Raw genomic sequence first — 27,779 nt, forward strand, 5'->3', positions numbered from 1 at the left:
GAGAAGGAAATGGCAACCCACTCCAGTATTCTTGCCTGGAAAACCCCATGGATGGAGAAGCCTGATATGCTACAGTCCATGGGGTTGCAAAGAGTCGGACACGACTGAGCAACTTCACTTTCACTTCATTCACAGCAGAAGGTCTAAGATATTAAAAAATTAAACAAAACCTGGAAACTAACTTATACATGACTAAGGAAAAAATGGGAAGGGTGGAGGTAGTAGGAGTCATTCAATTACTTAACAACCATCTACAGTCTTTTCTGTAGGCCAGAAACATGCTAGATAACTGTAAAATCATTACTATAAGAGAAAAGGGGAACTGAAAAGTTGACAATTTGGCTAGGGTTAGAAGTGGGGAATACTATGGGATCAATTTTACCATGGTACAGTGGACATAAAAAAAATGTTATGATTAGAGATGTCTGATAACCACGCTGCTGTTGTTCAGTCACCCAGTTGCGTCCGACTCTTTGCAACCCCATGGATTGTAGCACACCAAGCCTCCTTGTCCCTCACCATCTCCTGGAGTTTGCCCAAGTTCATGCCAACTGCATCGGGGATGCCGTCCAGCCAACTCATCCTCTGATGCCCTCCTCTCCTTCCATCTCATCCTCTGATGCCCTCTTCTCCTTCTGCCCTCGATCTTTCCCACCACTGGGGACTTTTCAAATGAGTCATCTGTTCGCATCAGATGACCAAAATACTGAAGCTTCAGCTTTAGCATCACTCCTTCCAGTGAATATTCAGGGTTGATCTCCTTTAAGATTGACTGGTTTGATCTCCTTGCTCTCCAAGGGACTTTCAGGAGTCTTCTCCTGCACCACAGTTCGAAGGCAACAACTCTTTGGTGTTCTGCCTTCTTTATGGTCCAGCTCTCACAACCATATGTGACCACAGGGAAGACCAGAGCCTTGATTATATGGACCTTTGTTGGCAGAGTAATGTCTCTGCTTTTCACCACACTGTCTAGGCTTATCATCTCTTTCCTGCCAAGAAGCAATCATCTTCTGATTTCATGGCTGCAGTCACCATCCGCAGTGATTTTGGAGCCCAAGAAAAGGAAGATCTGTCACTACTTCCACCTTTTCCCCTTCTATTTATCACGCAGTAACCAAGCTACATGCTGCTAAACTAGGTCACTATTTTGGGATTGACGTGTACACACTGCTATATTTAAAATAAATATCCAACAAGGACCTACTGCAAAAAAATATTACAAATAAGTTTTTTAAAAGCCACACAATAAAAATACAGGACTATCTTATCTATAGCCTTGCTATACAACATGGTTCATGAACCAGCAGCACTGACATTACTCAGGAAAAAGATGCGGAATCTCAGCTCCACTAAATCATAATCTACATAGCAACATTCCCAAGTAATTCATATGCATATTCATGTTTGAGAAGTACTGGGCTAGAGGATAACCGTCCAAATCTAAGAATCTAAGATTCCTTTCTATTTTAAAAATTCTGCAATTTTCAGATGGCAGCATGAGGAGCTTCAGAAATCCATTCCTTAGGGAAACAAGCAAAGCTGGTGAAAATCTAAAAAATAATCATTTAAATTCTTTCGAAATTGTCCAAAGGGTACACATCAAATGGAGAAATGTTTAAGAAAATCTACTAAATACAGTAAGAACAGTAGGAGTCTATGACATTTGATCTACCACCTGCTCCACATCCCTGCCTCACCCGGCTCAATGTGACAGAAACTCCACTCTGGAATGGATGTCACCAACAAGAATGGGCTCCTCTTCCTTCAGCTCCCAATTCAAGGTTACTGTATCTCACCAGGAAGGGCAGGCCACAATTATTTCTTATTCCCTCAAACTCCAGGACAGAAAAGTTAATTTCCCAGTGAGTATCACTACCACCCATAAGGAGAAAACCTACTACAGGAATTAAAACTCAACATTCAAAAAACTAAGATCCTGGCATCCGGTCCCATCACTTCATGGCAAACAGATGCAGAAACAATGGAAACAGTGACAGATTTTATTTTCCTGGGCTCCACAATCACTGTGGACGGTGACTGCAGCCATAAAATTAAAAGATGCTTGCTCCTTGGGAGAAAAGCTATGACAAACCTAGACAGCATATTCAAATGCGGTGACATTACTTTGCCGACAAATTTCCACAGAGTCAAAGCTATGGTTTTTCCAGTAGTCACAAACGGACGTGAGAAATGGACCAAAAAGGCGGCTTAGTGCTGAAGAACTGATGCTTTTGAACTGCGGTGTTGGAGAAAACTCTTGAGAGTCCCTCAGAATGCAAAGAGATCCACCCAGTCAATCCTGAAGGAAATCAATCCTGAATATTCACTGGAAGGACTGATGCTGAAGCTCCAATACTTCGGCCACCTGATGTGAAGAACTGACTCATTGGAAAAGACTCTGATGCTGGGAAAGATTGAAGGCAGGAGGAGAAGGGGACAACCCAGGACAAGATAGTTGGATGTCATCACCGACTCAATGGACATGAGTTTGAGCAAACTCCAGGAGATAGTGAAGGACAGGGAAGCCTGGTGTGCTACAGTCCATGGGGCTGCAAAGGGTCAGACATGATTGAGGAACTGAACATCAACAACTACAGGAATAGCAGGGCTATCAAAGCCGGGGTCCGAACTACCTTCATCCCAGCTCACTTGTAGGGCAGAGATTCCATACTAGCAGAGGGAAGCTAAGAAGATCAGAAGCTCACACTGTGTCCACAATCCAGAAAAGCAGTAGCTCAAAGAGGGAAGAGGCAGTTTATAAGAAAAGAAAGCCCTAAAGCTCTTCCCAAAAGAACTCACTTTATTTGAAACAGAGTGCAGAAAAGTCCAAACCTAAGGGTGGTCTGGAAAATAATAGTTCCTCTTAACTAAGACCCTGTATATATAATTCCAAAAGCTATGGAATTTGGATATATTTCCCATAATATATCACTGTCATGAATAAGGAAATCAAATGAAGCATTCATGGCATGGTATTATCAACTACCTTTTCTTTGCCATAAGTAATTAAGTTAATGAAAACACCTAACCCACGGGGATACTGTAAGGATTCAACTGTGCAATGTATATGAGCAATGAAATACATCACATATGAAATAAAAGCCACTTAATTAATGTAAGCACATACCACATTCCTTTCCTTTAGCAAAAATTAAACAAAGAAAACACAAGGAACATACCTGTCTGGCATTCTTTGTTTTGTGTATGTGGTTTGCAAGAGGTGGCCTTGGTCTGTGTGATGGGTTTGCATAATAAAGCTTTATTTTTCAAAAGTCTTGGAGGCTGGGAAGGTGGCAGTTTCAGGACATCTGTTTGTGTACTTGCCTAGTAAAAAAATACATCAGAAATGAAAAGCTTACTAATTATGAGAAATATTGTATAATATTATCGGAGAAGGAAATGGCAACCCACTCCAGTATTCTTGCCTGGAGAATCCTATGGACAGAAGAGCCTGGTGAGCCCTAGTCCACGGGGTTGCACAGAGTCAGACACAACTGAGCGACTAACACTTCACTATATAATGTTATAATTCAAAGCATTACAATTTCAAAAGAAATGCTATACTGGAATCACATGGAAGACACAGAATATAAATATTCAATTAAATATGTAAGAAATACAAAACTCCTGAAATATTAACAGCAATAAAGAAATACCCTAATAACTACATATTGACTCTGAATGTATCTAATTACCAGTTCTGTTAACCAAGAAAATACAAATACAAATACAAATTTCATTTGTATTTATGAAATACTGTTGATCAGTAACAATGATGGTTGAGCTTAAAATCAGAACTGTTTTTTCTTGACTGAGTTAAATCTTAGAAGAACCAGTTTCAAGGTAACTAGAAATAATAACATCATTCATGATCCTGGAAGTAACTTGAGAAAAGATGATATGAAAATTGTCCCAGAGACTAGGAAACACTTTAGAAACGCCACTGTTCTAGTCCTACGTTTTTCTCATTATTGATTTTGTCCTTATAAGAGACAAAAATATTTAGCTTTAAAAAATAAAAGAATGCTTATTTATGGCATAATCTGCACTGAATGGGAAACAAACTACTTTCTACAAATACTTCATCTACAGTCTGACTACATTACAAAATGCCCCAAATCCTTGTATGTCTGAATGCTATAAAATGTAATTCTATATAATTAAAACAAAAATTTTCAGTAACTACATAAAGCATTTCAAAAAACTGAAGTGCATAAAAGACCTAGTTAAATACCCAGGAAATCCTGTTCCTAAACAAGAGTAAATGAACTCATGAAATTTATTTTATATAATAAATAAAAAATAAATGAGGGCAAACCAGCTTAGACATATTCATTCTGCGTAAGATGGAAAAGACAGTGGCAATAACAATAAAAATAATAAAACTTACATCCCCAATGATTTTTGCTGTTACTGTTGGAACTGCACCTGATATGAATAAAAATATAAAATTTAGGATCTTATTATTTAAACACTAGCATTAAAAGCTGATTTTTACAAAATAAACACAAAGTTTTATAATAAAAATATGTATTTTATTTTATTCAGAGGAAGGGTAGACTCTAAAGTATTATACAAGAAAAAAAGATTTGGAAACTGTTACAAAAACACTGTTTAATGCCACAGTAGCACAGAGAGAACCACCGTTCCTAATATGAATGTGACAAACACATGAAAATTATTACAGATAGAAAAAAGGTAGAGGACCACTGTCGTCAACCTCAAAAAGGCTAAATGACTGCTGTCAAATCAAGTCATACCTTGTAAGACACTGTTAGAATTCACTGTGGGCTGAGCAGCAGGAGCACTTGCTAATGATACTACATTAGCTATAACTGGAGTTGAATCTTTTCTTAGAGACGGGGGCCCTGCTGAAGCAGCTGGCACCATGGAAATACTTGCTGATTAAAATAAACAAAAATAAGAAAACCTCATGTAATTTATATGAACATACATAGAAACCAACATCTTAAGATGGTTAAACAATGCTTTTAGGTTACAGTAAAATGGATTAAAGAGTCACTTCAAGATTAACTGTATTTTTTTCTATTTTAAAATTACTGAACCTTAAAAGTATTCCATGTACTTTCTCTTGCATAACTATGCACGTGGTATATAAAAAAGGCTATGTGGTTTAGATTCTATGTTCTTTGTTATAATCTTAAATGCTTTTCTAAACAAGTCAAGATCTGTATCTTCAATTATAAAACGTTATCTGCCATTCTTTCCCATAAAGTTGTAACAGAGTTTATTTGACTAAATATGCTCAGAGAAAACTGAAAGAATTTAGGGCATTAATCTAAGGTGTTAAACAAAAAGGGATCTAAATGTTAATGTGATTTGAACAGAATGAAATCTACAATTCATGAAATTATTTACAACGGTTTAAAATTCTCAATCTGTGGAACAGTAGTTAGTCCCTGGCACTGACCTAAGACTAAAGTTTAAATTTACCTGCATTGTTCTGTGAAGGTGGGTCACACATACTTTGCTGATTACAGAACATCAAAATACAAAGCAGGTTACAGAAATGTTTCATTTCTCCCCGCCATTTCAAGGACTCACTGAGCTTACCCTGTCGCTTACAACCATCACATTTTGCCATCTGAAAAAAGAAACAGAAGACAGTAAAGAAGTAAGAAACAAATTATCTATGGTCTGATGAAATAAAAGGTCCCAGGTAACGAGTGAGGAAATCTGCTTAGAATTTAGATCACTAAAAGGAAGGTTAACTATCCTGGAGGGAGGGGCAATATACAGTACGGGACTAAGAAGTACAAACTACTATGCAGAAAATAAGCTATAAAGATATGGTACAACACAGGGAATATAGTCAATATTTTACAAGTGAAGTATAACATTTCCAAATTGTTAATCACTATATTGCACACCTAATACTTTAATACTATAATTTATCTTTTTTTTTAATGAAGGTTAATGATTCTGAAATTGGAAATTATTTATCTGTCAACAATCTTTTACATTAAAAAATCACATTACAGAGATGCCAAAAATAGCAATTTTAAAAAAGCGATATGGAAATAGTCTCATCTTCCTTAAACACGTCAGAAGACTATTTTAAAGAATAAGTGAATAATTATAATTTTAAATATTTTAATGTTTTAAGACATATGTCTTCTACAAGGAAATTAAAAAACAAACGAAATGTAACTTCAGTGACATTAAAGTCTTTTTAAATCCTACATTACACTTAACACTGAAAATCATTAATTGCCCTTTATACTATTTGAAAGAAAAAAAGAAGGGAAAAATGTGCCCTAACTTGAAAAACCCAGGAACGTGAATCATATTTACCTGACAGAGCAAAACTGTATATTTGGACATGCATTCTTCACAACAAAACTCTTCTACTTTCCCCCCTAAATTATTCTGTACCAATTTGGGAGATGTCTGTAAACAATAACTGCACATTTTACAGTGATTTCCCCAGCGTTTTGCCAAGTCATGTTTATAAAGCAATTTGCAACCTAAAAAAATCAGAGAAGGTAAAATTAACATTAGAGAGAATAATAAGTATTTACATTTTTAATTTAAATGCCCTATGATAAAGTTTGCACAGTTGGGTTCTCACCAATTAGTAGATCAAGAAATCAATTTAGAGGATTGATGCTACCATTTTCTTTTTTTATAAAAAATAAGACAGCAGAGCAAATATTACAGTCCATCATATATAATAAAAGTCAGTTTTGTTTCATAAAACTTGTTTTCTTTGGGTATGTGATCATACACTGGGTCACAATGTAAAATGTATGTTTTCTGCATGTGGTCAAGAGGTTTGAAAGTCACTAGACTAGGAGGTTAATTCTGCATGGTTTTAGAGTAAAACAAAACATTCTAAACTTACAGTCATCTAAATAAGGAAGACACACTGATTTGCATATTCAGAAATATAATGGATGTTTAAAAAAAAGTATCATCTTAGGATGCTACAAAAATTTAAGAAGTTCCCTTCAGAAATAAATATAAGAACTAAAAGATCCTCATCAATCTAATAACATCAAACGTTTTTCCCATCACCATCATCTTTTGCTATATACTTTGGGGATCTTTTCCTTCATTTTAACATCTTTACAATATGAAGGATTATACCAGAAAAGAGTGAACAAGTATAAACAAAACAAAAGGTTTTGGTGTTACACACAAACGATGAAATAGATAAAAGTTAACACAGTGACAGCTTAAATTATCAACTACTTTTGAAACAACCAACATGCTCGGTAGGGAAGATAATCTTCTATCTTTACCTTCACTACAGAATGACTTGTCAGCACCTGAGAATCGCACAGTCTCCTTTACAATTTTCTCAATTTTACAATATTCACACATTGCCATTACATTATTTATTTTCTTATATTCATCAGAACAGTTTTTGCCACAGAACTGAAACATTTTACCCTGCAAAGAAATAAGATTAAGTACTAATTAAACATTTGGCTTTTATCTTGGGGAAATCTTTCTCTCTCTTACTTTCAAGCAAATAGTGTAATTTTGAAAGGTGAAAAGCCAGAAAGTAAGTTTACAAATAGATCATTTTATACCCAAACTCTCTATCATGTTCCTATACTTTACCTTATAGTCAAGAAGTTCTGGTTTTGTAGCAAAAAGACGGTTACAGTGCTGACACTTGAGTTTTACAACACTTCGTGCAAACCCCACATGTTGGGATTGGGCAGCAAGACGCTGGAGACCAGCTGCAGCAGAGCTGCTGATGGAAGTGGGAGAAACAGCAGAGGTGTTACCCCCTCCTGCTGACACTGTTGAACCTGTAGGGATGCTTACAATTACTTGGCCCTGAGACAAGGGCACTACTGAAGAATTCATTCCTGCTGGTTTGTTGAACAAATTCTGAAAGAAGAAACAAATAAAAAGATCAATCTACTTACTTTTTCAAGTAAGAGGTCACTGAGTACCTACCTATATCAAGCACGGTTCTAGGCACCTAATATATATTTTGTGAACAGGCAAAAATCCCTGCCTTTCAGTAGCTTATAACTGAATGGGGGGAGTGTTATTTATTTACATCCAAAAAATAAAATAATTTAACTAATCATAATCGTTAAAGATAATATCCTCCCAATAGATAATCTAGGTAATAACAGTGTCATTTAATTTCACAGGAAGCAATTAAGTAACATGCGTCCAAATAGAGAGTGGACCAAAGAACCCTAGTTTATTTACTAAAACTGAGACAGAAATGTAGGCAATCCAGGCAGTTAGCAAACACCTAATAAGTTTACTTCACTATTGTAGGCTACTAACTGGCTGGAGAAAAGGAAGAGTCCTGAAGCCATACCTGGAAAGCTACCACACAACTGTAGCTGCAGAAGTTGCGTATACTTCCATCTGACATGGCTAGGTGATACTGAGGGATTGCTGAGGTTTTACAACTGTTACACTGAACTTGTACACCTTAGCAAATCAAAATAAAAGCTAATGAGTAATACATACAAATGTATACAAATGTATGAGAAAGTAAATAAGTATCATACAATACATGAAAATTCAAGGGCCAAGTCATGTTGCAGGAACTAAAATTAAACTTAGTTACCTCACATGTAGACAAAAACTAACAATGTTAAAAATATTTCGGATAATTTAAAGTTGTCACAGTCTACACCCTAAAACCAAAAAATAACAAATCTTGAAATAAATCAGGTGTGAATAAGTACACTTAAAAAGCCCTGAATTCTTCTGGTAAGGAAGATGTACAAATAGGCAAGCAAGTATGCAATCAAGATAATAGGTGATATTTTACAACACAGATGTAAAATATTTTAATTTGCATTAAAACCAATTAAATATGGACAGAAGTCTGTACTATAAAAACAAAGCAATAATCATAATTTTTTCCAGCTATTATATTTATAAAGTTTATGAAACCAATATTACCTGCAGAAGTAACCATTTTAACTCTGTAAGCAGATAAGCAATTAACAGAACAGAAAAGCTCTGTCTTTCCCAAGCTATTGGTATTTTCAATCATTTCTGCTGAGGATCTCAATGATTTGCAAAGCGCACATGGTGTAATTTTGGCTGATTTCTATTAAGAGAATAAAATAACATTCATTTTTACCAAATTACAAGTGAAAGCATAATTCTTTGAAATGTTTATACTTAACACTGTTGAAATATTTTAAATTAGTGACTTCCAAACTTTTATGATTACAATCCTCAGTAAGAAATAAATTTTAGAAAATCACTCAGTAACACACACTTCTGATGTTTTGTATTTGTGTATTAAATAAGCAGTACATAAAACTGAAAAGTTTCATAAAATAATATATATCACGATAAGCTTGATATTTTTCCTTTCTACTCAACTTCATTAAAAAACAATGCTTTTTAGCAACTAATTTTGGGATCCATTGCAACTACAGTTTTAAAATCATTATTTTAGACTTCCCTCTCAGACTGTAAAGAATCTGCCTGGAATGTGAGAGACCTGGGTTTGATTCCTGATTTGGGAAGATCCCCTGGAGAAGGAAATGGCAACCCACTCCAGTATTCTTGCCAGGAGAATCCCGTGGACAGAGGAGCCTGGTGGGTTACAGGTCCATGGGGTCACAGTCAGACACACTGAGTGACTAACACTTTCTTTCACTTCAAGATAAGCATAAGGGGTTAAGTACAAACTATTCAATATTACATATAAAGTAAATTAGCTATAAGAATATACCATACAAAACTCCAACCAAACAAATCCCCCCCACTATTTTAAAAATTACACAACAGAGAATTCATGCTCTTACTCTCTTCAAAACATTGGAAGAACTTCCCCACCAAAGGTACTGCATATAGCAATGACATATGAATCCAAGGAAATCAATAAACTTACCAGAAAAATTCATTTTCAAATATACTACCACTAACAATAACAAAGCACAGGGAATTCTCTGGCAGTTCAATGGTTAAGACTCCACATTTCCACTGCAGGGGCCATGGGTTTGATCCCTGGTCAGGGAGCTAAGATCCCACATGCCACATGGCACAGCCAAAAAATAAATAATGATAATAACAGCAAAGCACACTCTCAGCAATAAAGTGAGAGGAAACTTATCTCAAGTGTCCAATATAGACAATGAAAGAATCTGTTATCTTAAGTTCCCACTCTGTGAATCAGTAGTAAATAATGCTAGCTACTATTAACATGTCATACATTCAGGATAACTTCTACAATACATCTAGCACCAATTAAAAGATTTCAAGATTCCTATGTAAGACTCGCTATTAAAATAAATACATGTTCAGGTGAGCACATTCTTGCATTCTGGAATGTCTTCAGCATCTCCAACCCCATTTCTCCTTTCTTCCTCCATCAGGGCTACAAATACAAACTTCATTTGTAAGAATTAGGTCAAGAGTTATCTCTGAAACTACCAAGCAGAACTGACCTTGCTTCTGCTGTGCCCTTCGGAATCCCTTAATACTTACATAGCATCTACACACAGTTATACGTATATCTCCCCAAGGAACATATAGCACCTCAAAACAGGAACCACATCTAATGCTTGTTAAATAAATTTAACAAGTATATAGAAGAAAAGGAAAGTAGCAGAAATGACCATCTTCAACATTTCAGGCTGTATACTAGGTGCTTTCTCATTCTTACTTCACATAATCCTGAAAACATCCCAGTGACACTGGTAGTACATATTCATTTATAGAAAAGAAAACGCAGTCAGGGAGTTTAACTACTTTCCCCAATATAAAATTCTATTTGAACAGAAAGTCTGGAAATCAAATCAAAATCTATTTACTTGTAAATCCACATCCTTTCTCTAAAGTACACACTAATAAGTGAAAAGTTTAATAGGTATCAGCTAAATTGAAAGTAATAAACTTAAGGCATTTCAAAGTATTTCTCCTCTTGTGGACCATACTACCATCTTCCAGTAGACTGAATAGAAGTAACTTTTAGAACTTGACACAGTATCAGGAAAACCATCTTTTGGACAAAGATAAAGCAAACAAAGATGCTGGATTTTTTTTCCCATGTGAGAACAAAAACAAAGTGTTTCTAAGGAAGGATTAAATAGAAACTAACACTAAGTCCTTTACACATGCTTGCACATTAACAAGAAATAAATGGAAACACTAGGATGTTTAAAATTTCAAGATCACTGAAAAGTTTGAAGGACAATTTAAAAGAAATTTCTCCATCAACATTATTAAATTCACCAGTTTTCATAAACTATATAAAAATTCACTATTCTATGAAAAAGAATGATCAGTAAATGCAGTGAGACAGGAAAGTATTATAAAACTGAAAATGTAAAAAGTTCTTACTATCTTTCTTATCAATTTTAAAGTAGAATTTTAAATCAAAACTTATCAACAAAATATAAACAGTGTAAATAAAACTGCCAACACTGCTAATTGTCAGAGGAATACAAATCAGAACTATACCTCACACCAGTCAGAACTGCCATCATTAAAAAGTCTGTAAATAACAAATGCTGGGGAGAGTGTAAAAAAAAAGGGAACACTTCCACACAGCCGGTGAGAATATAACTTGGTGCAGCGCTGTGGAAAACTGTACGGAGGTTCCTCAGAAAAGCACAAACAGAATTACCATGTGATACAACAATCCCACCCCTGTCCATATATCCAAACAAAAGGATAATTCAAAAAGATACATGCATCCCTACTGTCCACAGCAGCACTATCCACAATAGTCAAGACATGGAAACAACCTACATGCCTGTGCACAACGGAGTACTACTCAGCCATAAAGCAGAACAAAATAATGCCATTTGCAGTCACACGGATGCAACTAGAGATTATCATACGAGGTGAAGCAAGCCAGAAAGAAAAAGACAAATACCATATGATATCATTTATATGTGGAATTTAAAATCGGACACAAACAAACCTATCTATGAAACAGAAACAGAATGAGGGAGGGACACAGAAAATAAACTGATGGTTGCCAAGACAGGAGGAGGGCAGGAGAGGGATGGATTGGGAGTTTGGGATTAGCAGATGCAAAGATTAGAATGCATAAACCAAAATGATGAGACTGGGGATTTCTGGGAGATGCATTTTATTTTCTTCTTCATGCTTTTCTGCATTTTCAAAATACTGTTCAAAAACATTTAATGAAAAAAATTCCAGAAAGTTTCAAAAAAGCAAAAGGAACTGCTTCATGTCAGCAACTATTTACATGGCATTTACAATGTATTAGATATTATAAATAATCTGGAGATGATTTAAAGTATGCAGGAGAATGTATATAGATTATATACAATTACTATGCCAATTTATACAAGGGACTTACGCATTCTCAGATTCTGGTTTCCTCAGGGTTCCTGGAAGCAATCCCCCATGGACACTGGGGTACAACTAGTACTTACAAAGCTCCGTAACAAGAGTGTTTAACATACAAGCATTTCACAAATACTGTTTAGATGCAAAAATACTAACTAAGCTAATAATAAGAACTTAATACTTTTGTCACGTTTTCATAAGTAATTTCTACCAAAATAGATTCTTCTGAGGTGTGGTCACATACCTGCTTATATGCGGTGACGCATGCTGAACTACAGAACTTCTTAGACTGGCCCTCTATCTGAAGCAGGTGGCACTGTCCAGAGCCACTGTAGCAGTAACCCCCACAGTTTTCACAACAGTTCATGGTGAGATTGTTAGCAGAGCGAAACTTAGAGAAGCAGGCATCACTGCAAAGTTTGTGTACCACATTCTGGTAATTAACTTCATGTCGAATCTAGAAATTATAAAGTAACAACTTAGAAACAACAGGCAAAGATCACCAAAAGCTGTCGTTCAAGCACAAATACCAGACTCTTTCCCCCAGTAAAGTAAAAAAGATAACTTACAACAGCATTCTTCTGACACATGCTGCATTTAGTTGAAATGCTATTTGTATTTATGGTAACAACAGGCTTTCTTTTCAGTTCATATGTTGACAAACACGACTGACTACAAAAATCTTTACTAGTGGTGGTATTTTCAAACTGGGCACTGATCACATCCTTTGGATTTAAAATGTCTCTAAAAATGACAACAAAGATAAAATAAGCCACAACATAATTCATTTTTTTCCTTTTTGTCAACTAGAAATATCAAGTGAAACAAGGGCAATTAAAAGTATAGGGAAAGGGCACTGAAGTTTAAACCTGAAACCTGGGTTTTCTTGAATAAACTGATAAATCTCTTTGATCCTCAAGCTCTGTTGTATAAAATGAAACGAATACATGGCTTAGTTCATAGAACTGTTGTGAGGATCAGTATACTATGTTTTAAGATAAACAGTTATCATTTACTATCTCTAAGAGGAAGAATTATAGGAGATTCTCATTTTCTTTATTCAGGTCTCCTGTATGTTCAAAATACTCTTCAAATAACACTACATTTGAAAAATTTGAAGTCACTATCTTTCAAAATTAAGAATACATTTCAAACTACACAGAGCATATTCTATCAAGATTATATTGAACATTTTCGTATCTAAGTAATTTAACCTGTAAGCATTAGTAAAAGACAATGAAGATTAAAACTGTGATAATTAAGACTCCCTACCATTCCACCCTTTATCCCACTCCCAAATCAGTCTTACTGCATAGAAGTTTATGAGATTAAGTGTAAACCATTTTCAAAACCAGTAGTTCTTTAAACAATGTCTCTGTCCCATGAGTATACACTCACATAATAATAAATAAACTGTTATATTCATTCTTACATTTTGAACAGATTATACTAATATAGTACTTTTTAGAAAAGATTACAAATATCCCTGCTTCAATAAAGGAAAGCAGTAAACACAGTGGGATTCATCACAATACTGTAATTCGTAACACCACACCTCATCTTCAATACTTAGAGCTTAACACCACTCTATTATCTGCATTTTCTAACCTTTTATAGCTACTTTTAATTACATTTTAATTTATTATATTTCATTTATAAGGGTATTTAATGAGCAGTTATATTGAGTCAGGGACTAGCCCAACCCTAGGCCAAGTAATGGTACAAGCACTCAAGGAGCTTGTATACTGAGACAAGCACATAAATGATATATTTAACACTGTAACAGAAGTATTCTTAAAATAGCATAATAATTTTGACAAATATATTTATATACATAAAATGTACGACTGAAATATTAGACAAGATGTGACATGAAAATTATGATATTTTATCTGAACCTTAAATAGGTGTTTTCTAGAAGGCTAAGGAGGTAAGTGTTGGGGAACAGCACGGATCAAGGCAATAGAAGCATAAAAGCAGCTATTTCTCCCAGCTCTCAGTATGTTTAACATCCAGCTGCATTACATTTTATTGTTACAGATTACATCTTATGTCAGAATGAGAATTAGCAACATCATTTCAGATAGCAAAAATTCAGAAATGCTACAGACAATCCTGAAACAGTTACTTCTTTGCGTGCCATTATATCTAGAAAACTGATCTATGGGTATTAATTAACACAAGTATCCTTATCCAAATTATCTCTTTTAAATGTTGGATTTGATGACAAAAGCAAAGACAGGCAAAAATGAAGACAGGATATGTGGGAGAATGTGAAAAATGTTTTTCATATCTGCCTATTTGTTGGATTAAAATTTCACCTTACTCTACTAATGTTTGTTTCTCTATATAATTAAAACATGAAGTAAATGTCAAAAAAATCAGAAAGTGTAGGATGTGAAATTGTTACATCCTTATTACTAATGAAATCTAAAGATTAAATGATTAGCCAAAATATATTCAGACTTTAGGTTAAATTCAAGATGCTAAGAGATTTGGTTAATAAAAGACTAAAAAATAAAATTGTTACTCCAGTGATGTAGCTTCTTTCAACCTAAGTGCTGCTGCTATTATTTCTACCAGTCTACTGGCCACCTAATGTGAAGCACTCACTGGAAAAGACCCTGATGCTGGGAAAGACTGAAGGCAAAAGGAGAAGTGGGCAGCAAAAAATGAGATGGTTAGACAGCATCTTCAACTCAAAGGACATGAATCTGAGCAAACTCTGGGAGTGGTGAAGGACAGGGAAGCCTGGCAGGCTGCAGTTTATGGGGTCACAGAGTCGGACATGCCTTAGTGACTGAACAACAACATAAAAACAGCAGTAAGCTTATCAGAAAGGAAATCTTTTCTATCTCCACCTATTCAAATTAAAGTAAAAATCCTTCTTATAGGGACTGAATTACAAATTAAACCTATTTGACTAAATGGACTATAAGGGGGGGAAATGAATGTGCCAAAACAAGCTGCTTAAATGTGACACTGAGTAAATCATTTAACTTCTTTGACTCTAATTTCCTTATAGTTAAGGCACAATTTATATCAATAATTTTATAATCAGATAAACCAGATTATTCCAAACTGCTGTAATGACTGTGTAATCAAGAGAGAAAAAAAGAGAAAGGAAAAGTGATGAAACGGAGATGAAAGAGTAGTTCAGAAAACGAAATGAAACAGAAAACAAAGGAAAACAAAACTAATAAAAATGGTTGGATTGAGATTGAGTGAAAAAGGTACTCTGTAGTAAAAGAAAGGGGAAAATGAAGACAGAAAATGAAAAAGAAAACCTGAGGTGATAAGCAGGCAAGGAGTACCTGAAAAAAGACCAGAAAGGGGAAAAGGGAAGAGCAAAGGGTTTTAAACACGGTAACAGAGTAAGTGAGGGAAGAGGTAGAACAGTTTAAAGTCAAAGAATGACAGGCTGAAATTTATGTTTGGGTAAGACCAAACGTTACAAAAGAAGAAAATGTAATCTTAAAAATAATTAAACAACATAAGATCAAATAAAGCTAAGGGATGACATGCAGGTAAAAATAACCATCTCCAGATAATGGGAGGTCAATACCAGAGGTCAAAGAGATAAAGTGAATTTAGATAAGAAGAACAACATGTATGGATAAGAATTAAAAAACACAAAAAGAGGGCACACATTTTAAACTTCTATGAATGGTCATTTTGAAATTCACTGATAAATCATTGCAATAAATATCTATGACTATTATTATGAAAGGAGAAATCATTGAAATTTTAGAAAGTGCTGATTGCTCAAGAACTAAATAAAGAAACATAAGAGGAAGTCACATGAAATTTTTTCATGGCAAAATGGGAAACTGAAAAAAGCCTCATAAAAAGTCTAATTCTCAGGTTGATTAACCTTAGAAAGATGATGAATTTACTAAAATACAGTAATTAGATATGTGGTCTGTAAGTATTCATTTTTTAAGGCATATTTCATAATTCAAACAGTATAAATAAAGTCTACTTTTACTAAATTTAATTTGAAACATAAAGGAATGCAAATATAACTTCTGGAACTCTAACCATACTCAAATTTATTTTAGAAGTTTCTTTCTATATGCCTTTTCCAACTGAACTAGAAGAGGGAGCATCTTTTTCCCTTTCTAGTCAGAAAAGGCCAACATCCTTGTATTGATCTAAGTACTGATACAAATAAATCATAGTTTGAGTAGCTTAATAACAGAAGCCAAATTGTTTCAGAACAAGAGCATTATTCATCTTCTTCATTTAAACAGTGTCTAATGACCACCCTGCAAAATTAGTTCATATTCCTCAAATGATCCTAAGGTCATAATTTTTTGTTATTAAACACTGAAATGTAACCTTTGAGATACTTCAGAGACACTGAGAAGATAAAAATAAATATACTGGAATCTAATTAAAGTTAATATGAAAAGTATTAAGTGAATTCCAACCATGTGAATAAGAAATACACACAAGCATTAAATATTTGTTGGATTTAAGTGTCTATTGCCTACAGTTATAAAATACTTCAGTCACATATTACTCTAAGTTATGCAGTTTTGTTTTATAAATCATCTCAACAGGGATGCTAAAATATGTTTCAAAAGAATCTCTTATTATATAAAATGCACATTAATTAAAGTTAAAAGAAAGCTGAGCACCTCGCATCCTGTAAGACTGAAAGCAGCAGCAACAAGTTTGTAGTGAACAATGTGTGATATTTCTCAAAAAACACAGAAAAGTAGAAAATTAAACAACGCACAAATCAGAACAAAGCATCTTGAAAGAAAGGAAACAGAAGATAATTTAGAATTCTGCTATACTTTGAGCAACTTGAGCAAGTTTTCTTAGTGGGAGGAGGCGGTGGGCGGGCAGGTGGAACTGTATATCCAGTGAGGCACAATGTAGAGCAGAACAGCTGAGTAGACCCTTTCCTCTGATAAGCAGTTTGCCCCTTCTGGAGGATTTTTTTACAACCAGAACAGGAAACTCGAACAGCTGTGGCTGGAACTGAAGGAAGCATTTTATTCATGCCAGATGATGCCAGTGAAGGCTGAAAGCCAGTAGTCAACTGTGGAGCTTTAAAAAAAAAATTGAAAAAAAGTTTTACTTTTCACCATGAATTTTAAGTAGGCATCCTTTCTTTCTCTTCTAGAACTAGTTTTGAAATCCAACACTAATTATGCAATACACAATTAAAGCCATTCTAAACAGACAGAGAGAACTGCCTAATTTACTAATATAAGTAGGCACTTCCTCTCACTCACACTGGTCAGAATAAACAAACGTGACTCATTCATTCAGTTGTTTCTTACCAAGAGGACTGCCACTGACTGAAAACACAGCGCTAATTTTCAGTTCCCCCTCTTGAGTTTTTTGCTGTTGGCCATGACTATACTCCTTTTAAAAAGAAAAATAAATAAATATGTCAATAAAAAATGAATACATTGTGTCTAAAGAAATCGAAACATTCAAGACATTTTACTAAGGCTATACAAGGTTGGAAAATGTTTACTACATTAGTAAGAAATAGCAGCAAGCAAACTGAAATTACAATGAGGGTATAACAGGTTTATACATGCTGAGTTTAAGAGGTAAAAAATCAAAGTAGCTATCTAATTAGCCTACAGCACTACTAGATATTCACAAACTACTGTTTAATTCTCAATTTACTACAGTATTTTACGTATTTATACTTATAAAAGTAATACACACTTACTATACAAAATTTAGACAAACAGAAATCAGAAAAAAATTCTTACAATATTTCCATTACTCCCAACCAACCAACCAACCACTGTTATTCTTTTGGTATATTTCTTTCCAGTCTTTTCCCCTCCAGTATGTGTTTCTTAATACAGCTGTAATTATATTGAATATACCATTTTTATAAAGTGATTTTTTTTGGTCACTTGAATCAATTGAATATTTGCATATTACCACACTTTACTCCAAAATAACTTCTAGTGGCTAAGTATCAGTGTTTCTAAAGGCAGATTCCAAGAATCCATGAGACCTATATAAAGGTACTCTAAGCAGTATGAAAATTCTAAAAAAAAATTAAATTTGAGTTTTTGAGTAATTTTTTATTGAATTAAGCTTATTTTCAGTCATGAATAATCACATATAACTGAGTTATACTACAAGTTTATAGTACTGTTGTTAGCTTTTACAATTATATTATTGCATTGTGAAACCTCTAAGTAATAGATTAACTTTTGATTTTTTAATTCACTATTTACCACACTGAAACTTGCAAAACCCCAAAAGATGTCGTATTCTTGGAATTCTCAGGCAACTCCAACATACTCCCTTTTTTGTGGCAACAGGTGTCTATACATTACTCAAATTCAAGAAATACTGATATATATTATTCAATAGACATAACAGATTACAGAAGGATGAGACTGGAGTGACGTGAGGCCCTTGCCTCAGGTATAAATTAAGGCACCAATTCTCAGTCATATTTTTTTTAATGCAAAACTCCATGATAAAATATCAAAACTTTAAATAAGCAAAGACAGGATACCATTACTAATTCTTCCCTTGGTCTCAGTCTCCAATTTGATGATAGTCCTGTATGGCACTGAAATTACAAAACCACAACCGAGTGCTGGTCCATTTGTTTCCACACATTTGCTTTAATCATTAATGCCATGATGTACATCTTTGTGAATGCTAGTACATTCATATTTAGGATTATCACCTAAGGAAATAACCTTAAAAGTGGAATTACTAGGTAGATAAGTATATAGTAAAGGTTCTTGGTGCACAATGACAGATTCCTTTTTAAAAATTTAACTATATTTATTCTAGCAATTTGTGAAAAAACCCACTTAGTCTTTTCCCATTCTTGCTATAATTTCCAATTTTTCCAGTATCCATTTACAAAAAAGCACTATAAGGTAATAATATTAACCTCCTATAGCATCTGTTATCAATATTTCCTCAATATGTTCTTTCAGTTAAAATTTTACATACTGAAGTTCCGATGTTTATGCCAAAAAATCGATGGTTTTAGCTTTAGCAATTCCTTCTGTTTCTTACAAAGGGCTTCTCCTGGGGCTCAGACAGTAAAGCGTCTGCCTACAATGCGGGAAACCTGGGTTCGATCCCTGGGTCAGGAAGGAAGAAGGAAATAGCAACCCACTCCAGTATTCTTGCCTGGAAAGTCCCACAGACGAAGAAGCCCGGTAGGCTACAGTCCATGGGGTCGCAAAGAGTCGGACACGACTGAGCGACTTCACTTCACTTCACTTCTATTTCTTACAAAGTTCTACTTCCACGATAAAATGCTAAGAAAATGCTCTCACTGTTTTTATAGAGTCCTTTAATCCAGAGGTCAGCAAAACTTTATCTGCAAAAGGCCAGATATGAAGTATTTCTGACTTTTCAAGCCATGCTATCACAACTACTCAACTCTGCCCTGGTAGAGCAAGAGCACCCATAGATAATATATAAATGAATGACTGTGGCAATAACCAATAAAGCTTTATTTACAAAAAGAGTATACAGAAAAACAAAACAGAAACAAAGAGGACAGGTGGGATTTAGCCTGCTGCTGGTAATATAATTTGCCAACTCCTATTTTAACCCATCCAGGATTTATTTATTTTGATATATAATGAACATTTTTCTTTCTCTTTCTCTGAATAGCTGGTGAATTCCTTTCACTTACAATTAATATATCAAATTCCTCTAAAAATACCTCTTTTGTGGCAATCTATTCTGCATCATTATCAGGCTACTACTCTTACAATTTCACACTATCCTAATGAAAATAACTGTGAGATGCTTAATCATTTAATAGTCTGCCATATCTCTAATTACTAGAATATACATATAATATAATGTGTGTGTGCGTGCCTATTTATTCTTCAAGACATAAGAAACCATTGATATTTCATCAGAATTGTATCAGAACTATATTTTACTTTGGGAATAACTAATTTCTTTCATTTTCTAAAGAAAGTCTATCCTTTCATTCAAGTTGTTTTGTATGATACAACACTTTTTAGTCACTTTGCTGTAGGAAATAGTGTATCTTTTCACTGTATTATCTAGGTGGGAAACTGATTTATAGAAATACTGCTCTGCTTTACATAACTAAAATTCAACTAGCTACTCAACTAAACTTTCATGAATTCTATTAACTTTCTAATAAAGATCCTTACCAGCAAATGATGATAATTTTGTCTCCCCTTTTCCATTATTTCTCCTAATTTCTTTAACATGCGTTGGGTCGAAAATCCAGCAAGAGTTAAATAATAATGCTGACATTTATAATTTGTGTTCATTTTTGTAATTATTAACAGAAGGTTTCCATCATTTTACTTTTAAATTCAATGACTGTTATTGATCAGAAGTAGGTATTTCCTTACCTGATCAAGAGAGTATCTATTTTAAGAAATGTATAGTGAATTACACTGAAATTTTTTTGGCATCTATCTATCTATCTAGTCTTATTTGACCTGTTGATAAAGTTATACATTAAGAGATTTTCTAATACTGACTCATTCTAACATTCCTACATTATATAGTATATTAAGGCATATTACAAATAAAAATCTTTTCTAATCTCAGAAAATTCCAGAAAGAAAAAAATCACTATTCATGGGTATACTTTAATGGTCTCCAATCAGCTCTCTTTCTCAGTCTATGACAGTTATTTAAAACTTCTGATATATTCCTTAAGCCTCAAGTACATATTACTTACGTAACATAGTAAAATACATATATATCTTAAGTACTCTGCTTGTACCCCCCACAATGCTTTATGTTAGCATCCTCCCAACAATGACTGATTTCACAAATATTTAATAAGAAATCAAAGACTAATAACTTGAGAAGTGCAAATCTTATGACCCAAAAGCTCTCAGAAGCAGAAAAACAGATGTCAAAACCAAAAAAATCCTTTACTAGTATCTTTACTTTCCCTTTGTTTACCATAAAGTATATATCAGTATTACAAGACAGTGTTTCAGAAATGAAAAACCCAGATTCTATAACCACGTTAACTTGGCATAGCTAAAAAACAAGCTACATCATTGCATCCTACTTTCCACAACTATGACTCACTATTATCACAATTAACTGATTTGCTTTCCCATTCTAATCCATTTATTTCAATGAGATTACAGATTAGCTCTCCTTTTATTATGAGCAAAAAGAAAAAAATCATCATTTAAGAGTAATATTTACTGAATTCCAGTTTTTAGAATCTATAGAAAAGGGGAAAAGAAAAAATGAGAAACAACTTTTATTTATAGAACAAAGTCTGGTAGACTAATAATAAGGCCTTGATGAAGGCCCCTGATTGGCTCCTTCCTGGCCATATGGCTTTGAATAACTTATTAACCTCTACAAACCTCAGTTCTCTTATCTATAAATGGACTTAATATCATCTACTCTGGCCTTTTTATTCTGGAGGATGAAACAATGTAGTACATATAAAAGTATCTGTAATTGTAAATATTATATAGAAAATATAGTAACATGCAATAGGATTTGAATGAAGAAATGCAACCAGGAGGACAAATGATGCTATGCCAGTAACAAAGGAAGGAGTATGACAACTGGCAAACCCAGAAAATTGTAACTGAAGAATAATCAAGAGCAATTGGGAAGAAGTGGATAAACATATATAAACATATTTCCATATCTTTGTGAGTTATATGGGAAAGTAAAAATACTAAGACTAAAATGAATTGTCTAAAGTGGAGAATAAGGAAGCAAGTTGAAACAAAGCTACACGTTAAGCAAAGAGAAAAGCCAAGGGAGGTTTCTACAAGGTGTCAGAAGCTAAAGCTATGATCTTATTAAGTCAAGAGAAAAGTTATTACAAGTAACTGATGGTCAAAAGTAAAGACTGACCACAGCTGTTAAATCTATCAGTATTTTATGAGCATTAGGTTAATAGTACTGTTTCAGAATGATTCATTGGAACTCCTTCTTCCAACCTATTTTTGGAAATGAAAAGTGATAAAGCAATAGGTAGTACTGAAAAATGAATAGAGATTTCCAATGGTCACGGAGGAGAAATACCTAAAAGAACAGAACAATGAAGAAGGAAGCAAGAGAAGGGGAGAGGAAACAGGAGTGGGGAGACGAAGTAGGAAAGAAAGGGAGAGAAGGGTAAGGAAGGGAAAGGGAAATAAAGAATCCGGTATCCATAGTTTAACATGAGGTCCCCTGAGGAATTTCTAGAAGAATGATGAAGGTCTGATCCCAAAGGATTGGTGTAGCTGAAAACAGAGAGGACTTCTCAGAGAAAACCTAGCTTTACCCACTCACGCGTTGGAACTTCCTTATTTTGGGATCAGCATAAAGAACGCTTCTAGACCTTATGCCTTGGACTTACATTCCTGCTTGGTTCTCGAGTCCAGTCAATCAAGTGGTGAGCTCTTACGGAAGTTCTTCCCCAAAATCATGACGAAACTTCCTATTTGGTATTTTATAACACATTATTACACTCTGAATAGTTGATAAAAATGTAGGTATTTCTGAGTCCTGACAGTTCCATCCTATTGCTGTTCTCTAGTCACTGGAATATCTGATTGTTTTCAAAACAGTAATACAAATAACCCTTCCTGATGCCCCCTTCCCTTAATGTATGTAGTCTTTCCTATAACTGTCTTTCATCTCAAGGAGTGTCACTGGGTCATGTACAGGGAGAAACTGATGTCTCTGGTACCCTGACAGCACTGCGATTCCTTATGGATTTCTCGTGTCCAGATTGGGGCATGTAAAGGATGGAGATCTGCTCTGTACAGACATAACTGTAGTCTTCTGAAATATACACTGCCATATGGATCTTGCCTAGGTGTCAGGACATTTCTTTATCTCTAATTCAGATATCTCTATTTTGCCTGCTTCTATTATCATTCTTTCAATCTAACTTCTACCACCTTCTTTGTAGCTACCACACTCATACCCATCCAACTCTACAGCTTTATCATCACTACCCTATACAGCTACCTTCCACTGGGCACCATGGAATTCCTGTTTAATTAAGGCATCAGTCTGACTCACATAAATCACTTATATCGCTTCCTTTTCCTACTCTAAAACAGTGGTTCTCAATACCAGAGGATTTTGTCCCCCAGGGGACATTTGGCAATGTCTGAGGACATGGTGCTACTGGCAACTAGTAGGTAGAGGTCAAGGATGCTACGAAATATCCTATAATGCCTAGGATGTATTGCCCCTCACTACAAAGATCTATCTGGCTCAAACTGTCAACAGTGCTGAGAAACCCTGCTTAGAGACATCTGAGTGAAAAAAATCTCTTCCACACAGTCTCACATTCTCAACCACCCTAATATAAAAGAAAGGGAAAGGTAAGCTTTCTCCAGATCAAATGTCATCTCAAAAAACAGCTAATTCATGCAATCTTTACTTCTCAGCTTCCGCACTCACACCACCTGTATAAAATACAGAACATCCTCAAACAATTGCTGCTACTGCATATTCATCCCCTGGTCCTTTTCTATATTCTTAAATGATTACACCGTCTTTATTCTGTTCCAACCACTGCTATGTCACTAACTGCATGGATAACTTCACTGACTTCAGGATTCACAGTTACAGGAGCTCTCCAACTTTCATCTCCAGAACCACCTTAAAATAACAGAGCTCTATCCCTACCCTTTTTACTCACACACCTCAAAATTGGAATCCTGTATCACCCATCAAAGTCTCCTTTATCTTCAACCCACTGATCTACAGAACTGGTTCCTCAATCAATTAACTCTTCCAAAGATAACCTGGCCATTAATCCTTCCTGAAAAACACTTAAATCTTTACATACTTCATTAGCAATAACTGTAAAAGGCTTATTACTACCTTAAATAAACAATCACACCATAAACTCATAAACCTCCATAAACTTCAGCCATGTCTGCTATTATAAATCTCAAATCCTTGAAGACTCACTTTCCCTAATCCTTCACTGAAACTGTTAAAAATCACAGAACAGCATTATTAAGGAACAAAGTGAATTAGAAGCCTTAATTACTACTTGGAAAAAGTTTCCTGTAACTCTGGTTGATTCCTTAGTATTATTCTTAAGATAATTCAATTTCCTCAACCTTCATTAAGAGTCTCCTCTCACCCCATCCACAAAACACTTCTTAATCAAGAACTTCCTTTCTTGAATGAATAATTCATGTGTGGAACCAAAAAAAGGGGGAAAAAAGGTGAAATGTTTACTTGAGCATTGTCAGGTTCATCTTTAATTCTGTCTAGTAGTCCCTGCTGTGGTGCCATTGCTTTGTCATACTCATCATCCAAAGGTTCTTCTTTAATTCTAATATTTGATGCAAAGGAATTTCCCAGTTCCGAACCAATGGATTCTTTATTGGCAAATGGATAGCTGGAATCCTAAAACACAATATAAAGGATTAATAAATATTCAGATTTTTAAATTATTCCTCTTCAGGTTTAACACCCAAAGAAAAGCTCATTGGAAATGAAGAACTCTATGGATGTTCGTAAGAGTCCCTATGCTTACAAGTAAATGTGATCTATGTCCAAATATCAAACACAAATAAAGAATCTAAGAGCAAAGACTTCTTAGCACATCTCCAAAGATGTCCTTATCCAAATAATAAAGGAAATGTTAAAAAACCAGTGCTCTACCTAATACATACAGTTACAGTTTAGAAAATCACATAAAGAAAACTTTGACACTTGCCACAGTTACAGCAATCTACATACACACTGAAAACTTACCCTAAAGTTTGTTTCTGGGGTTTGTGGTAAATGGGTATGTAATGTTTCTTCAACTTGATTAGCTATTGAAAGAAAAAAAACAAAACAAAACAAACATATGTATATGAATAACAAATCTTACAAAGAGTGACCTAAAAAGCTATTACTTAATAATCACCTCTCTTTCCAACAAAGATGCTCATGAGAGTGAAAAGGGCACCAAAAAATATCCACAAGGTAGTTTCACTCAAAATAAACAATCTGGCCCCATCTAGCTTTTAGCTTCACCTCACACTATTTCCTTGCTCAAACCTAAATAAAGTGGTTACTTTATTCACCATGTTCTAAAAATTACTTAAGTTTGTTCTTCCCCATCTCTGCTTATATCATTCCAAGTCCCCACTATCCTAATCTTTACACAGTCTTCCAGATTCAGCTCAGTTCAAAAATCACCTCTCCTCTAGAAAACCTTCCCTTGTCCACTAAGTTAAAAATAATTTCTCTTCTAAGAATACCTAAAACACAGTTTCAGTTATTTCAAAGAAATATTATTGTACTGCTTTATTAAAAACTCTTCTACCATTGTCTTCAATTACAAATTAAATTTTATGCTATTCAACTGGTCATTAACACTTCAACTACTTGACTTGTCCGTTCTGCTATTAGACATTATGTTCCCTGAAGATAAGTACCCATATAATTTATTCCTTCTAGGCATACTGAAAATACATTAAATAATATATACTGAAAAATACAGTATACCCTTGTACATAATGGATACTTAAACTAATTGTTCTTTATAATGATACTGATTTGTTCTATCATAGTTTTCCTAGCACTGTCAGAAGAAATAGTAACACAAGGACTAGTATATTCAACCTTGCTTTCTTTCACACCTATTGAATATTTATTGAAATTTTACTATTTTCACTACACCAGGTTAGGCCCCAAGAACACAAAAATGAGTAAGATACAGTCCGGCCCTCAATAAACTCTCACACTAACAAGTAAAGGCAAAACAAACAGCTATGATACTGTGTGATAATTACTATAAACAAAGGAGGCATAAACAAAATGCTATGGAAATATAGATGCGGAAACAAACATTCTTGATGCAGCGAGATTAGGGATGACCACAGGGTAGAAGAGGTTTATGAGTTAGGTACTGTCAGATAAGAAGCACTTTTACAGGCACATATACAAGAGAGAAAATGACATGCAAGCAAATGGAACAGCAAGAGAAAAGAAAGGCATAGAAATAAGAAAATGTATATATTCAAGAATGGAACTGAAGCTAAAGTATAGGGTATGCTGGGCAAAGAGGCTCAAGAGGAGTCTTAAGAAACTTTTAAAACATAAAATAGAAATGATATCAAAAAGGAAAACCCTCCCTAAATTGGACTAATTGGTGGGACAGCAGTTTGAATTAGTGCTTACAGCACAAAGAAGTTAAATCCAACTTCAGGTTCCAATGTTCAACCAAAGAAAATGAACAGGTGATTCGAGTATCTTGCCTTCTCATCAAAATATTGCAACCAGGGGAGGGAGAAATGAGGTTTAGAGCTATTTTTCAACCATTTATACCATTACCAATAGTTACTGGGAGAAATTCAGTCACTCTGCAAAGAACAAGGATAAAAGAAAAATGACAAGCTTACAATGAATTTAACTGTTCACACTTTGCTTAGTATCAGAAGTAATAAAGCTGTATTATTATCAGTATGTTGTTATTTATTGTGTTTTATGGCTCTATTCCAACAATTATTACCTGCTTTATCAAAAAAACTGCTTTTCAACCTTGAATCCAACTCTTTATGGGGTTTATCCAACCGTTTTTCACGTTCATGATAAGTTAGGTCTCTATTTTTCTCCTTTCCAGAAAATGTCTCTTTGCTGTTTTCTCTTACTAGACTAAAATCTTTCCGTATTGATTTAAAGACAGAAACCTGATCAAATTGTTTAGGAAAGTCTTTTTTTAATTTATTTTGAATCTGTATTTCATTTTCATTGTCTGATTCATGCTGTGTGACTCTTCTCTCTACTTCCAAGCTATCATCAGTATGAATTGAAGAAACAAGATTGTCCTTTGAACTAAAATCCTGTTCATCCTCATTGTCACTACCAACGACTGGAATTCCTGCAAGATCCCCAGAGTTCAAAAAATAATCATCTTCATCCAGCAATGAATTTTCAGATCCTGTTTGATTCGGCATTCCATAAGACATGCTGTCAAGGGTAGGAGTTAAGTTGTGGTCTATATCTTCAGACATTTCTGTATCCATGATACCACCACCTTAAAAAGTAAAATACTGTTTAGACAAATGATAGTGCTAAAGATGACCATATTTATAAGGTCTGTCTGGCATTTAACAAATTATATATATTTTTTCTTTTCAAACAAAATATAGATAATAATACTGCAATATTCAATAGGTGTGACAGATATCCCTATCTGACAGATAAGGAAACAGGGACATAAAACTTGAGAAACTATTTTAAGTTAGTAAGAAAGTCAACGCAATATAGAAAGAAAGAGTACCAACTTCAGAACGAGACATCTGTGTGTTGGAATCAGCATAATTACTGAAAATCTATGTGATCCTGAGAAGAAACTCTAAGGCTTCCTTATCTATAAAACAGTATAATACTCACCTTGCAGATTAATTTGTGGTGAGGTATAATGATAGTATGTATAAAGGGCCTACTAACACAGAGACTGACACACAGAAGGGAATAGGAAAGTGATAATTATAGTTATCATAGAGACTATTCTGGGGAGCTGAGATTAGAACCCAGTT

At 34.5% G+C, this 27,779-nt stretch overlaps 1 protein-coding gene across 1 annotated transcript in view; it reads right to left on the reverse strand.

Moving 5' to 3' along the window:
* The window catches only part of ZMYM4 (zinc finger MYM-type containing 4), a 73,319-nt gene extending 46,053 nt beyond the window's left edge, over positions 1-27,266 (reverse strand). Inside the window, exons 1-16 of the mRNA XM_052638293.1 lie at positions 26,750-27,266; positions 25,003-25,064; positions 24,481-24,651; positions 17,586-17,670; positions 17,094-17,349; positions 12,858-13,032; positions 12,533-12,745; positions 8,911-9,061; positions 8,315-8,430; positions 7,591-7,866; positions 7,266-7,416; positions 6,316-6,488; positions 5,455-5,605; positions 4,761-4,901; positions 4,391-4,428; positions 3,180-3,324 (exon numbers count right to left, since the gene is read on the reverse strand). Coding sequence (XP_052494253.1) covers positions 3,180-3,324; positions 4,391-4,428; positions 4,761-4,901; positions 5,455-5,605; positions 6,316-6,488; positions 7,266-7,416; positions 7,591-7,866; positions 8,315-8,430; positions 8,911-9,061; positions 12,533-12,745; positions 12,858-13,032; positions 17,094-17,349; positions 17,586-17,670; positions 24,481-24,651; positions 25,003-25,064; positions 26,750-27,263 — 2,818 coding nt within the window. The 5' untranslated portion in view covers positions 27,264-27,266. The remainder of the gene's footprint in view (positions 1-3,179; positions 3,325-4,390; positions 4,429-4,760; positions 4,902-5,454; positions 5,606-6,315; positions 6,489-7,265; positions 7,417-7,590; positions 7,867-8,314; positions 8,431-8,910; positions 9,062-12,532; positions 12,746-12,857; positions 13,033-17,093; positions 17,350-17,585; positions 17,671-24,480; positions 24,652-25,002; positions 25,065-26,749) is intronic.
* Positions 27,267-27,779: the final 513 nt, after the last annotated feature.

The sequence above is a fragment of the Budorcas taxicolor genome, chromosome 3 (assembly GCF_023091745.1).
Source record: "Budorcas taxicolor isolate Tak-1 chromosome 3, Takin1.1, whole genome shotgun sequence".
Taxonomy (NCBI): Eukaryota; Metazoa; Chordata; class Mammalia; order Artiodactyla; family Bovidae; genus Budorcas; species Budorcas taxicolor.